The sequence below is a fragment of the Nothobranchius furzeri genome, chromosome 12 (genome assembly GCF_043380555.1).
Source record: "Nothobranchius furzeri strain GRZ-AD chromosome 12, NfurGRZ-RIMD1, whole genome shotgun sequence".
In the NCBI taxonomy this organism is placed as follows: Eukaryota; Metazoa; Chordata; class Actinopteri; order Cyprinodontiformes; family Nothobranchiidae; genus Nothobranchius; species Nothobranchius furzeri.
Genome location: NC_091752.1, coordinates 40,767,459 through 40,782,841, shown reverse-complemented (window position 1 = coordinate 40,782,841; position 15,383 = coordinate 40,767,459). Strand labels below are relative to the sequence as shown.

Sequence of the window (15,383 nt, the reverse complement as noted above, 5' to 3'; positions counted from 1 at the left end):
GATTTTATTTTGCTTTTCATGGTGGCGACACTGATGTAGATGCTTCAAAAACAAAAAGTTTAGGGACACTAAAGAAAGTGATGTTTTAAAATATGCTGCTCATCTGAGACGTTAAATAGATGTATAGTGGTGAATATCTGGAAAAAATATTCAGTCTGCCTAAAAATGGTTAAACTTCCACCTGTTAGATTTTTAGGGATTTGAGATTTTTCAAACTTAATTCAAATTTCTGCAGTGGTCAGTAAGTAAAAGTTATTTATATAGCACTTATCACAGAAAGAAAAACCAGTGTTTCACAGAGATCAACAAAACAACTTATAGTCATTAAATCATCCTAAGAACTAAATAAAATGTCATGAAACAATTGAAAGAATTAAAATCACAACATTTTTAACACTTTTAACATTTGAGACCCTTTGCAATCAGGGTTCCGTCCCGGTCATAGTACTGAGACTGCCCTTCTTAGAGTTTTTAATGATGTTCTGCAGTCCTGGACAACCCGCTCTACTTCCTAAAGGGTCAGAAAGGGCCTTACTATAGATGATCAGACATTTAGTCTTTTCAGAGTTTAACTGAAGGAAGTTATCTTCTAGCCAGCTGGTGATAGCTGATAGATTCAGACCGTATACAAAAGTCAGAATCCTTTTATCTAGAACAGTTCTAGAGATCCTCACATGGTTCTGAACAGTGTCAAAAACTGCAGAAAGATTCGACAATACTAAGACTGTGAATGCCTGGTTGCCTGCAGCCACCATGATATCCTCAGAATTTTTCACCATCTCATTCAAAGATGTTATAAGCTCCTTAAAATGCTGCCTATGAACCTTTAACCTAGTGGATTTCACCTTTCAGCTTGGCGGCATGTCTTTCTGAAGCTGTAAATATTTGACCCAAAGACAGTTTCTTCTGTGAGACCTAACGCTTTGACAGAACCACAGTAAATAAGATACACGAGGCTGATGGATAAAAGAGTTTGGGTCACCGCCATGAACTAAGCTGTTGTCAAATAATGCAGAAAATCTGTCCACTGCTGACGTATTAACCCTCTGGAGGCAGGCGTTGCAGATTTGCAGCAGTTAAAACTAGGGCCCGACCGATATATCGGCCGGCCGATATTGAGGTCATTAACACTATTGGCTATCGGCCAAAAAGACGGCCGATATTGCGCTACCTATCCAGCAGATGGCGCCAGCTTTATGAATAAGTTTTGTGAATAAGTTCACCAAGTTAACTTCCACAGAGTGTTACTTTGTTACAAAGCACAACTATTACGTTTTATTTATTGCTGATTTTTATTATTTTAATATTCTTATAGGGATCTTCTGTCCCTAAACTTGTGCGTGTTGTTAGATTTCCCAGAATTAGCTAAGTCAGAAAAAACATTTTGTAACCAGTTGTTTTAGCATAAAGCAATGGAAGGGAAGGCTTGCATTCACCTACATAAAAAACACTACAATATATGTGAATTCACTTACATTGTTTTATGCTAAGCTAAGAAAACCAACTGCTGCCAGATCATATTGGGCTGGTTATAAAATGCTTTTTCTGACTTGTCTAACTCTGGGGATTCTTAACAAGACACAATTTTACTGAGTCGAGTTGACGAAGAGACCCATCCTTTTTGGCCACAAAAAAAAACCCCAGCTCCCAGGGGCGAGGTAGATGGTCTGATGGTGCCATTGGTCAGAGCTTCGGTGATGTAAGTCCGCATGCAGTCTTGTTCAGGTTTGGACAGGTTGTAGAGGCGGCTGGATGGGAGCGGAGCTCCTGGCAACAGGTCAATGCCACAATCGAAGGGGCGGTGAGGTGGTAATGTGTCTGCTTGGTCTCTACTGAACACCTGCTGTAAGGCATGGTATTCAGGGGGTACCTGGGTGAGATCGGACGGCTCCTTCTGAGTTTCGAAAGAGTCCTTGGGTCCAGAAGATGCAGAGGTTAGACAGGTCAAATGGCACTCTGGACTCCAGGTCTCGACACGGTTGGCTCTCCAGTCCAACTGCGGGTTATGTGCCTTGAGTCAGGAATGGCCCAGCACTACTTGATTCTGCGGGGAGGGGAACACAAACAGTGAGAGCGTCTCCGTGTGGTTACCTGAGACCTGGAGCTGGAGTGGTAGGGTCCGGTGTGTGATGGTAGACAGAGACCTCCCATCCAGAGAGGAAACTGACATTGGCTCCGGGAGCAGTTCTGTGGTATTCCCCACTCACACACTAGTTGTGGATCCACCAGCGACTGCTCACTTCCCAAGTCCACTAAAGCAGTCGTCTGGTGACGACGGCTATTGAAAGTCACAAGGCAGTCTATGAGGAAACGGAAGGTTCTGTTACCTGAATAGCTGCCCACCAGAACTCCCGGACCTACTGGTGGGCACGCCCTTTTAACGCCGCCGGGCAGGTCTGCACAAAGTGTCCCGGTTGCCCACAGTGTAAGCACAGTCCTTTGTTGAGTCGGTGTCTACGTTCCTCAGGCATCAGGTGAGTCCGTCCCAACTGCATAGGCTCCTCAGAAGAGTCCGGAGGAGGAGATCTATGGGCTGAGCGATGAAGAGGAGGTGGCGGTGACAGGTCCCTCGTTGAAGACCTCTGTAGCTCCCGATGTCTCTTGTCTATCGAGATGGACAACGAAATTAATCCATCCAAGGTGGATGGCTCGGGGCACAGAGCCAGGTGGTTCTTGACCCGGTCACTCAAAGCCTCAATGAAGGCCGACTTTAGTGCATCATCGTTCCATGACATCATAGCAGCCAAAGTCCTGAATTCCAGGGACAAATCCGCCACTGTCCTCCGTCCCTGCGAGAGGTGTAAGAGTCTCTTCCTGATATCGGTGGTGGTTTCAGAACTACAAAAAGTCAATTTAAAATCCTCCAGGAAATCAGAGTAGGAGCCTGACAGGAAATCAGGATTCCTGCTCTTGGCCTCCGCCCACCTAAGTGCCTTGCCTCTCAATAGTCCCACAATAAAAGAGATCTTCATAGAGTCTGTTGGAAAAGATCTCGGAGAGCGTTCAAAAGCGAGGTGGCACTGAAGCAAGAAGCCATAACAGTCTTCGAACTCACCGGAGAAAGTCAGACATGGCAGAGGTGGAGCCGAATGGAAGTGGGTGACTTCCGGAGGACCACGCACTTCCGGTCCGGGTGGAACCATTCCTCCAGAGGCGTGAACTGGTGGTTCTGTTCCAGACGCCGGAGCAGTGGCTGATGCTGGAGCAAGGGCAGGAGCAGAGGCTGGAACAGGAAGTCGCTCATGAAGCTGCTGGATGACGATCTCCAAGTGCTGGTAACGCTGGTTAGCGATGTTAAGCTGCTCCATGAGGACGGGAAGAGTCTGCTCCTGCTGCGACAACTGGGTAGCCAGATCGGCGAGTGCAGATTCCGCTGGGTTAGTTTGATGGCCGGATGATTCTGTCATGACTCGAGGTAAGTGTCTAACCAAGACATGCAGAATAAATACTCGTCGGGCAGATGGAGTAAAAGTAAAGTTCTTTATTATTAAACGGGAACAAAAATAGCACAGGGAAGTCCTGTGGGAGTGAGCGGTGTAGCTCGAGTCCAAGTAGCGCTCGGGATGAATGAGGGAGGCGGGGGAGCCGAGGTGAGCGTTGGGCAGAGGGTGAGCGATCCGGGATGAGTGAGGTCGCAGAGAGGGGCCAATAGGAACAACGGAGGAGGATGGGACGTGGTGTATGAATCCCGAGTACAAAACAGCGAGAGGGAAGCAGGTTGAGTGAGGATGCTGAAGGAAGGGAAACAAACACCAGGCGTAAGGGATAATCCAAAAACAGTCAGAGGTCAAAATCCAAGTATCCAATAACGAGACAAAGCGAGCAAACAAGAACGAGTACAAAGGGCTGGGGCTACTTAAACTGGTGCAATCATCCAACGTAGTGAAGTGTCTCCATCCTCCTTTTAAACCCAAGTTCCTGATTGGGATCTTCTGCAGCTGCCGCCCCCTCCGCTCCTCACCTGAGGGAAATCAGCTCAATCACAGTTAGAGTGGAGATGGTGTCACTCACCTCGGCTCGGGAACATGACATGCTTTTTTTGTACTTCATCTAAAACCTAACAAACTAATGATTTATCTATTGACTAACGAACTAAAAAAACTCAAATGTCGTAGCCGACCTTTCCAAGCTGAATGCTTTGACCACATTTGAGTAAACTGCTGAAAAATTGTAGCTCTACAGTAAAAAATGTACGGAAGAGTCATATAAACTGAAACAGAAAACTAACTAACAACTAACTAACTAACTAACTAACTAACTAACTAACTAACTAACTAACTAACTAACTAACTAACTAACTAACAACTAACTAACTAACTAACTAACTAACTAACTAAAAGAAACACCTTCAAAATATAAGGAAGTCCAGGCTTTTCCCCTATATATAATGGGTTTCCACTTTACAGGAGGAAGAACGTTCTTGGTGATTGGCTCAATAGGTTTCCCTCTAATTGGACGTAGAACGGTCCGTCTTGGTTTGGGGTTGAGACCAGATTGTGTGCGTGGTTCCTTCCTCAGTGGTCTCCTTTAAAAAGCAGCTGAAGACTCACTTGTTTAAGCTGGCTTTTGTATGACCTTCTTCACCACTCTCTCTATTCTGCTCTCCCCACCTATTCCACCTTCCTCAGGATCCACTGATTTCCCTCTTTCTTGTTCACTCAGTCTTTCTTAATATTTTTTAATCACAATTGCCTATTTTTGCTCATTTTAAATATATTTTTAAACATTTTCTAAATGTTTTTTTTATATTTTTACATTTGTTGTTTTTGTGAAGCGCGGCATGATTTTTATCTTCAGAGGCACTGTAATAGAAACTTAACTTTCTTTTTCTTCTTCTTCTTCTCAACATCTTCAGAACCAGCCTCCACCTTTTTCAGACAAGAAATTAACTCCTTCTCCTTTTCAATTTTCTTTGGAGAAGCGTCCAACTTTTTTTACTTCAGCCCCCAGTTCATTTGTAGATTTCGTGCTTTTGGCTTCCTTGGGAGATTTTTCATTCCTATGGCCACCATCGGAGCCTGGCAACAATCTGTCTTCAGTGATATCGTCAAGCCAACCAAATTCCTCCAACAATGAATCCAAGATCTCGTTGGTAGACTTTTTCTCAGGTGAAATGAACTCTTTCTCCTTTTCAATTTTATTTGGAGAAGCGTCCATCTTTTTTACTTCAGCCCCCAGTTCATTTGTAGATTTCGTGCTTTTGGCTTCCTTGGGAGATTTTTCATTCCTATGGCCACCATCGGAGCCTGGCAACAATCTGTCTTCAGTGATATCGTCAAGCCAACCAAATTCCTCCAACAATGAATCCAAGATCTCGTTGGTAGACTTTTTCTCAGGTGAAATGAACTCTTTCTCCTTTTCAATTTTATTTGGAGAAGCGTCCATCTTTTTTACTTCAGCCCCCAGTTCATTTGTAGATTTCGTGCTTTTGGCTTCCTTGGGAGATTTTTCATTCCTATGGCCACCATCGGAGCCTGGCAACAATCTGTCTTCAGTGATATCGTCAAGCCAACCAAATTCCTCCAACAATGAATCCAAGATCTCGTTGGTAGACTTTTTCTCAGATGAAATGAACTCTTTCTCCTTTTCAGTTTTCGTTGGAGAAGTTTCCATCTTTTTTACTTCAGCCCCCAGTTCATTTGTAGATTTCGTGCTTTTGGCTTCCTTGGGAGATGTTTCATTCCTAGAGCCACCATCGGAGCCTGGCAACAATCTGTCTTCAGTGATATTGTCAAGCCAACCAAATTCCTCCAACAATGAATCCAAGATCTCGTTGGTAGACTTTTTCTCAGGTGAAATTAACTCTTTCTCCTTTTCAGTTTTATTTGGAGAAGCGTCCATCTTTTTTACTTCAGCCCCCAGTTCATTTGTAGATTTCATGCTTTTGGCTTCCTTGGGAGATGTTTCATTCCTATGACCACCATCGGAGCCTGGCAACAATCTGTCTTCAGTGATATCATCAGACCAACCAAATTCCTTCAACCATGAATCCAAGAACTCGTCATGAGACTTTTTCTCAGATGAAATAAACTCTTTCTCCTTTTCAATTTTATTTGGAGAAGTGTCCATCTTTTTTACTTCAGCCCCCAGTTCATTTGTAGATTTTGTATATCTGTGTGCCCTGGGAGATTTTTCATTCCCAAAGCTCTTTTCAAATTCATCTGTAGGAACTGGTAGAACGTTTTGGGGGAGATCAGTACGTCTGCTTCTCACTGAAGGTAAAGGGGTTTTTCCTTGTTTGGGGTTGAACCTGGATAGTGGGCTTTGTTCACTTATTTTGCTGTTTTCAGATGTTTTGACTTGATTTTTCGGAGACCATCTCTCAGGTAAAAATAAGTCAATATCCTTTTCAGTTTTCGTTGGAGAAGTGTCCATCTTTACCACCTCAGGCCCCAATTTTTTTGGTATTTTGGAGCAACTGTCTTCTTTGGGATGTATTTCATTGCAAAAGCTCGTTTGAACTTCATCATCAGAGTCTGAAGACCATGGGTCTGTGAACATTTCTTCATTCTTTGATGTTTCCTGAATCCCTGCATGATATTTAGGAGCCTTTTTCCCTGGCGAAAGCACTTCATTCTCCCCTCCATTCTTCTTTAGAGGCGCTTTTACCGTCTTCGGTTTGGAAGGCTGTGCCTTCAAAAATCTCTCTTCAAATTTTCCCTCAGAGCTTGACTTCCCATTATCGGCGCTGAGTTGACTGATTTGTTTCCTGAGCTCCTCACATTCATTCTGTTGCTTGTCGTTTATTCTCTGAAGCTGTTTTTGCTTTCCCTTGCTAATCAGGAGCTCTAGAGTCAGTTCTTCCACCTTTTTCGGGAGTTCTTTGTCTGGCTCGAAATCTGGACTTTTTAAGTATTCCAGTTCATTCTCTGCAGTTTTAATTGCGTCCTTCAGCTGGCTAATTTCCCTGATATATTCTGTAATTCCTTCTTGTGAAGCCAATTCCAGCTCAATTAGTTCCGTGTTGTGCCTTTGTTTCATCTCCTCGAGCTGAATACGCAGCTCATCTATAACCTTATTACTGGACTCCAGCTCTTGTTCTGCCTTCCTTAGAGCGGCGGCTTTCGCTGCTAGTTTTTTGTGTAAATTCCTGCGAGAAACGAGGCCCTGCGAAGTGTTATTGATATAAACTTTGATTTGTTCCAAGGCTGTTGATATCTGATTACTGACAGGTTCCTTCTTATTCAGTAAGATTCCTGCATTATCAGAAACAGTTTCTAAAAAACTCCAGATGTCTTTGTGAAGCTCCTTGTACTGCTCTTGTTTGTTTTCTAGCTTCATCTTTAATTTATCTAATTTTAACTGAAGTTCGGACGATTGAGAATCTTTTTTCAGCTTATTTTTATCATTAAGAGACTGATGCATTTCATTTCTTCCCTGCAAATCATCCTGCTTGATCTGTTGCCCCTGCAGACTTATCGTTTTCTGCAAGTGAGGCTCTTGAATGTTCATCTCTTTCTGCTTTTGGTAACTGTCCCTAAATGAGGAGACTATCTGCAATTTTTCGTTTATCTGTTTTAGCTCCTCAGAAATTTTCTCTGCACTCATTTTCTCACGTTCAGCCTTTTCGATGGTTTGAGAAAGACTATTAATCTTTTCATTGCACATCGAGCGCGTTTCCTTCAGCTCATGAACCTCCTTTAGAAGCGCTGCCTCGGATGTCTGCAACTCTTCAATTGTTGATTTGAAAGAATTGCATTCCTCTTCTCTGTGGCTGTTTTCCAATTTTCTTCTCAGTTCCTGAATTAGTCTTTCATTCTCATCATTCTTTATGGTCAGGCCTTTAATTTCAGACTCTAAATCTATATTTCTCTCTTTTATATCACTCAGTTCTGATAAAGGCACATTGATTATGGTGTCGTTTTGTTTGGAAACACTCATGTCTTCACCTTCTTTCACCAGGTCCCTTAGCTTCGCCTCTAGGTGACTTATCGAGCTGGTCAAGGCGTCTGTCTTACCATGTATGGTTTTAATTTGACCTTTCCACCCACTGAACTCATTAAAGGCAGCCTGGAGACCAAAGATTTCATCTTTATAGTGCCTCAGTTTGATTAAAATGTCGTTAAACAACGTGTTTTTTTCATCTGCTATAACATCGACTCGTTTCCAGTCACTGGTCTTTACAATTTCCAGCTCAGATCGCAGGATTTCAATGTTCTGAACAAGTTCGCTAATGTAGTTTCTGTCAGCTATGCGCATCGACTCACTTTCCATAAGCTGATTTTGAGAAGCCTGAAGCTGTTTTTCCAAGTTAATACACCGTTGTCTCAGCTGGTATCCATCAAGTGGAAGTCCTGTAGCCTTGCTAAAGTGCTCCTGTGTTTCTTCAAGTTTGCTTTTCAGTTTGTTATTTTCTTCTGTGAGAAGCGTAATTTGCTCGAGCCTTGATGGGTCATACGAGAGTTGCTCGTATTTCTGAGCTTGCTGTCTCTGCTGTCTTGACATAGCTGGTCCTTGAATCATCCTGAGATAAGAAATTAAATTCTGTGGTGGGAGTGAGAAAACACGTAACCTGTCACAAAGTCAGATGCCGTCTGATCGAATCCCTCAGAGAGGTGGGTAATACAGTGATGCAGCTAAGTGATGACGTCACTGGCCTTTGATGTGTCATACAAGCTAAGTTCCTTAACGTAGTAGTAGTAGTAGTAGTACTAGAAGCAGGCACTTGCTTCTACCCCTTTTGCTTCTACCCTTTTAATTAATTAACTAATTAATTAAATTAATAAATAAATACATACACAAATACATAAATAAATTAAAGGTGTAGCAATCGATGTTTCTGAAGAACCGCCCACTCAACTTTCTTTAAAATGCGCATGCGCACCCCTCTACCAGTCCGTGGAGCGTGCTGCGTGCACGCTGTTTCCAAGCAACTGCCGGCTTTGCACCTGTTGACTCTAGTAAATTATTTTTTTCCCACAATGTCGGATTCTCCACCAGTAAGTTATATTCCATGTAGCATTACGAGCATCTTCATATCTAACTATAGCATTACAAAAAAGCTATCAATTAGCATATAAGTTATATTGTTTTGCTGATTGGTTTAGAGCTTTCCTGAGGAAAGTCTGGTTGGTTCCGATACGGACTACGAGCCCGTGCCCAGTCCATCCCGACCAAGATTCAGGATGAGGGGGGTGCACCTAGAGACCGAGTGAGACGATCCAGGACCGGAAGAGCCACAGCTTCAACAACCCGCGGCAGCCGAGAGCAGGAAGGAGGCGGCCGTGTCAGAGGTCGATGTCGAGCTAGAACCCGCGAGGGTCTGCTCGCTGACCTTACACGGGATGACTTAGAAAGGGTCCAACAACTCCGGCAACAGCTGGTGGCAGTGGAAGAGGTATGCGTGCACCTCTAACTACTAACTTATCATAATTTTGCGCAAAAAAAAAAAACGCCAAAAGCAAAACCTTTATTTTACATTTGCTCCATTACGAGTCCAGTTATTTCATCTGTATGATTATCCCGATTTTGAATGTGTGAAATGTTATGTGGATTTATTCTAACGTATTCATAACATACTCTGCTCCATCCAACATTATGAGTTACATTGTGCTACACGGAATACACAGAAACATGTTGTGAATGTACTTCCTTCATTTTATTCCAAACATTTTGCACTCAAGGTCCTTTTGCCTGTAACATGTAGTATCTGAAAGTTTTATGAGACCATTAGCCAAGCACAACAATTTAAAAGTGTGATTTTGCATTCACAGGCTAGGATAAAGAGACTGACGCTAGAAGAGTGCCAACAGCTTCTACAAAGATGTCTCACATGGGAACCTAGTCTCATCTTTGACCTGATGATTCTCACCCCTGATCACCCTCAACCTGGACCTTGTCCTCCACAGTCACCCAGCTGGTGTGTCTGTCTACAGTGCAGAAATATGGCAACACCGCTGGAACAAAAATGCTGTCAACAACAACCACAGAACTGTACATCACTGTTGCCACACATGGACTTCTACATCTTGAATGAAGGTGCATTGAGACTGGCCAGACGAATCTGGAACGACCTTAGAGCGGAGGCTGACATCTGGGATCCAGGAGAAAGCCATAGGCAGTTCCGCTATGCAGCATACAGGAACTTTATTGTCTGGCAGTGTGGCCTTCTGGGACCAGGTGTTAGAATTGTTATACCTTCATGTTGTGTGTGGAAAATTAGAGATGGTTTCCCAGATCCAAATGGACAGTATGTAGGCTTTCTTCCATCAAGAGTGTAAAACATTTGTAGATGCCTAATACATCTTTTTGTAATTGACCTAAAAAAAGAGACCTCCAGAGCTTTACTTGCACACTCATAACCTGATTAATTACACGGTTGTATTCTGACACTTCAAATATGTAATATTTCCAGGTTTTAATTTAAAAAAGTCTTCCAGGGTTTGTTAGGTGTTCAAACACAACTTTATTTACATTTATAAATACATAAACAATTTACCTCAGCAAGAATGTATTTAAATAATTTATGCAGAAATATAAACAAACGGTTATGAATTTTTTTATTAGCTCTTACGTGTAAAATCAATGTTTTATGAAAGGCATACATCCACCAGAAAATGTTTGATATGTTCAGTCATGCTGTTAATTGCTCCCACCTGCCTCTCGTTTTCCAATCACCCAAGCTTCCAGCCCTCATGTATTTAAACCCTCTCAGTTCTGTGTGTTTTGTCTATTCATTGTTTCCATGTCCTGTGTGCAGTTACTATTAAAAGACCTTTTGCATGTCCAGATTGCCTGCCTGCTTCCTCCCCAGCATTTGGATCCTCACAAACGGCTCAACTCACCTGCACTGTGACAGAATGAACCGACCTCCCGAAGGATCCAGCGGGGAGGTTCTCCCCTGGGAGTACCTGCTCCGATGGCTCACCCCGAGTCACCAGCCGGCTTCTCCTCCTCCAACTCCGCCACGCCGCCATCGAACCTCGGCGTTCCTCTCCACCCTCCCGGAGCCAGATGAGAGGTTGGACTGGGAGACGCAGCCGGACCGATCCTGCTATGTGGGCACCAGGCTGGCTGTGTGCTCCCCCGGCGTTGGTCCACGGCTCCACCAACACCTCCAGCACGTAAAAAAAAAAAAAGATGTAGCTGGAGGAATCGCATTCTGTATTACATTTATGCCACAAGTAATGTTTAAAATCTTCCTTACAGTGAAAACAAAATGACTTCAGTATAGCTGGTAGACTATGACAAGAAACGTACTGATGTGAACCATCTGCTTTGGTTAGTTCTCCTCGGTGTAGGTGGTAGTTATAATCCAGCCCTGCCAACTTGGTCCAATGTCTTGTTTTCTCTGGTGGTGTGAAGGAGAAACGCTTGGAGGCATACATAAGAATGTGGTTAAGAAAGGACTCCAGGTCTGAGGTAGATCTATTAAAAACAAGGTAGAAAGGACAAATGTACTAGAATCTGATAAAAAGAGCATTTGGCTGGTGTAGACAGTGATTTAGAATACAAATAAATTTATTTATACCTGAACGACAGATACTTTGGTATGTTTTTCAACCAGCGTTCATCAAAAACTATCTTCTGGAGTCTTGTTAGTGCTGCAGAGCTCTTTGGAATCCACTCTTTATCCCTATCTTCCTCCAATGGACCATGTCGACAGGCCCCGAAGTACCACTGACGTTCATCCGTCACATGATGCAGAATTCCAGTCCATAGATCCTGTAATACAATTTATAAAGTTAGTGAATCATGTTCACTATGAAATTATTAGAAAAATACCATTTCCACAATTTCTTATAAATTATATCTAAGAAATAAAACACAATAAAATCTTAAAAAGATGTGGCTTCCTTACAGCAGTACCAAAAGTGGTTGCAAACGTCACTGTTCCAAATCAGAAGCGGGGCACAGTCCTTCTCTCGTCCAGCCTGAATAAATAAAGAATATAGGAATGAAATAATCCGTATCTTACCAGAATAAAAGAAGAGCAGGAACAGCACACATACAGCTTGAATGTTTTACAGAGGTTCTTTGCACCGTGCCAGATATCCAGGCTGTGTTTATCAGCTTCTCTGTAACACACACACACACACACACACACACACACAAAAATACACAGCTAACACATGGTAACTGGTATGCCTTTTTCTATGCAACATTCTTACGCACATGCACAACTCAGTTTGTTTGCTGGGAACTTACCGATCCGACAGTGAATCCTGAATTGTTGATACATCTGGAGGCTTTGGTCTTGACCACTGAGTGTGAGTCAGCGGAGTGGAGGTGATGATATCATAGCTGTAACAAATGTAGAATTTTAAACATATTAGTTCTTTGTTTATACAAAATCCAAATATAACAAATATTTCATATGGATGTCCACAGATATTCTTTAAAGTATATTCTTCTGAAGGTCATCCAGCTCTACATTTGAAACTACCTCTAATAAATGTATGATATACTAAATATGACGTTCCCTTACGTGTTTTACTTTATTGTTTGATTCATGCATCAGGGCATTGTCTTTAATGTCTCCGCTCAAAGATGTGTTCAGATTCAGATGCAGCAGTCCCTTGTCCGCATGTAAAAAAAAAAAACGGTGCTTTGCGACTGTTTCCACTACACTCTCGAAGGATTCAGGATACAGACGGCGGAACGGTCGGAAGGATTCTGTGCCAGCAAAGCGCATCTCTTTGGGCAGATAGGCATAAAATCCTAGACCGCTCCGTCTTTGCAGCCACGTACACATACTTTCCGAAACTTGAAATGACGATCGCGGCGACGCATCAACAATAAAACAAGTGGAAGCATTTCCCCTATTTACAGCTCTCTCGTTTATTTTTTCACATGCAGACAGGGCGCTGCCATGTTGGAATCACGCCAGCTTTGTTTGGCCAGTAGAATATTTCAGAAGCTGATGTGCGCCCACAAATATAAAACAGGTTTTATTTTCATACAGTTTTTCTAGCAGTAATCTCAAATGCATTCCTCCAAATAGCATGCCAAACTTTAGCTTACCTGTCGAGCAGAAAAACAGGCAACCGCAGCATCTGTGGACAGCCCAACCGTCTCTTTCAGCGAACGCCAACGTTGAAAGAAGTCTCCTAAAAACACTCTGGTCTTATTTCTCACTTCAGAGGCCTTTCTCTTCTCGTAGACTTTGAAGACACCTTTTCTCTTGCGACTCTTAGCCATTTTCAAAAGAACCCGAGTGCGCATGCGCAAGGAGAACACTGACCCGGGGGCGAGCACGTACGACGTACTCACGGTGGCTTCGCCAGAATGATTGACAGTTATGCGGACCAATGGTTGACGTGATCCACCCAGAAGTAAAAGATCGATTGCTATACCTTTAATTAATTGCACTTATAATTAATTACACTTGCTGTGCTGCCCTTTTAAGGCAGACATGTAAATTTAGCTCTGTGTGTGCGTAATTTGTACCGGTAGACTTGCCATAGTTATTCTCAACTGGAGATGACCGTTAAGCTAACTTATATTTTCTGCATATTGGTTCATCTTTTCTTGCTAAGCCTGAAAGAGCACATGCCTGTAAGTCATATATGTTTGTTCCGTTGAGCGTATTTATTATAATTTTATGTAACAGTAGAGAATCTTGTGTGTGGAAGTTTTTATCTCTAGTAAAAACGGTCACGATGCTAATGCGTTAGTCCGTCTATGGGATTTTACATATATTCTTAGCATTGAGCTAACCACTAGGTTCTTGGGGAAAAACTTGTGATTGTTTTATTATATCTTTATGAAATACACATAAAGTACATGAAAGTTTAAATACATCACAAATGTAACATTATTCATTTATTGTTTTTCTGTATTGCAGTTTTACAGTGCCTTCTACGGTAAATATCTAAAACGTCCCTGCTGACTCCTGGATGTTTACCGTGGACCTGTTAAGCTATCTGCCAAGCTAGAACCCAGCTTCATCGTCTAGTGAGGGCAGAACTTGCTTCTACCCCTCTAATAATTGCAGCAGTAAGCAGGGCTCTTGTTGCTATGCACCTGTGAGGGTTTTGACATTAATCACCTATATTTATCACCTTTGTTGTTATTCTTCCGCATACAACGCTGTTCGTACGGCTGTGTGCACCCCCACAAATTATATATCAAAACGAGCGGCTCGGCCACGGGAGGTGTGCTGTTACCTTTCTAGGCAGTTTGACTTACAATGGTGAAATATTTAGCAAAAAACCTTGAAAGGTATCTAATTTTGATGCTGTGACGATTTTAAATTTGCATAATATTTGCACAATGATCAATTAAATGTGCACATAATTAAGGGGTAATTAGATGGCAGGCCCTCTAAAGGAGCAGTTTTACACATGCACGAATAATATCATTATTTTGGTTTTCACCTTAATGTCACCCAAAATCCATAGTTTGGGTTGTTCACCCAATATCAGCCAAAAATCTTTATTTGGCCTCTACAGCATGTGGCCAGTATCTTGACCTGTAATATTATTTTTTCGCGGAAGCTAATGTGGCTCAAACGGCAGCATGCACCCTCAAAAATTATACGTCAAAACGAGTGTCGGCCATGGGACGTGTGCCATTACGTTTCTGAGCGTTTTGTTTTACCATGGTGTAATGATTAGATATTGATATTTTTTATCCACATTTAACCAGTTAATTAATTGTTGATATTTTGGGCTGATGCCTTCTTTTTGGTGTTGTCTTTGTAAAAAGATAGAGTGAGTCTTCTTTCATCAAATGCATTGTCTGACATCACGGGTCTGACCCATTGGTCTGACCTTTATTTACTTCCACCCAATTTTTATTACAGCACACATGGCACAATATGCATTCAGGAATGAAAAATGATAGAAAACGCATAAAACAACAGCCATACTCCAAAGAAAAATACAAAAATAAAACTCAGAAATGCCAAGTAAGGCCACTTTAACATGCTATAGGAAAGTCTGGCTGCTTGGAAGCGATAAAAACAAAATAATTCAACATTCATAAGTAGCTTAGTGTTGATAAAAAGCAAATGACAAATGTTTGTGAAGTCCTCACATGGAGTTTTTCTAGTGAATGTTACCCTCTGCAGACCAGCTCAAAGCATCTCACCTGAGCAGGTGAAACATTTGCCCCAACCCTCTCATCCTTCATCATTCTGCTGAAAGACCCGCTCAAGTGATCTGACCTTTTTAATATCACAAACTAATATTTTAAAAAATCCTACAAATATCCTGATCATGTTGAAAGTCAGTTAAAAAACAGCCCTAACTTGTTATTCCTAATGTTAAAGAAACATTAGATTTTTTTTTATTTTGGTCTTTTTTATCAATCACGTTGGCTTATTTTTCGTTTTCTTTGATTGGTTTGCAGTGAGATAAATGGCCACAAGAGGGCAGCATTGCGCTTGTGATTGTCATTCCTAAAAGTCAGTTTCACTCTACGTGACCCCTGTGATCGCT

At 42.1% G+C, this 15,383-nt stretch overlaps 2 protein-coding genes across 2 annotated transcripts; one reads left to right on the top strand and one right to left on the bottom strand.

Annotated features, from left to right (window-relative positions):
• Nucleotides 1-3,466: 3,466 nt before the first annotated feature.
• Nucleotides 3,467-8,735, bottom strand: LOC107396801 (putative leucine-rich repeat-containing protein DDB_G0290503). Its single transcript, XM_054750425.2, has 2 exons — nucleotides 3,857-8,735; nucleotides 3,467-3,731 (listed from the first exon to the last, which is right to left on the bottom strand). The coding sequence occupies exon 1, from the start codon at nucleotides 8,461-8,463 to the stop codon at nucleotides 4,903-4,905; it is 3,561 nt and encodes a 1,186-aa protein (XP_054606400.2). The 5' UTR covers nucleotides 8,464-8,735; the 3' UTR covers nucleotides 3,467-3,731; nucleotides 3,857-4,902.
• Nucleotides 8,736-8,921: 186 nt separating this feature from the next.
• LOC107396955 (uncharacterized) lies at nucleotides 8,922-11,658 on the top strand. The gene is made up of 3 exons (XM_054750802.2): nucleotides 8,922-8,939; nucleotides 9,065-9,337; nucleotides 9,714-11,658. The coding sequence occupies exons 1-3, from the start codon at nucleotides 8,922-8,924 to the stop codon at nucleotides 10,218-10,220; spliced, it is 798 nt and encodes a 265-aa protein (XP_054606777.2). The 3' UTR covers nucleotides 10,221-11,658.
• Nucleotides 11,659-15,383: the final 3,725 nt, after the last annotated feature.

Coding starts and splice junctions, on each gene's coding strand:
- LOC107396955 (XM_054750802.2), top strand. Junction 9,338..9,713: donor AGCTGGTGGCAGTGGAAGAG/GTATGCGTGCAC, acceptor TTGCATTCACAG/GCTAGGATAAAGAGACTGAC.
- LOC107396801 (XM_054750425.2), bottom strand. CDS start 8,463: ATGATTCAAGGACCAGCTATGTCAAGACAGCAGAGACAGCAAGCTCAG.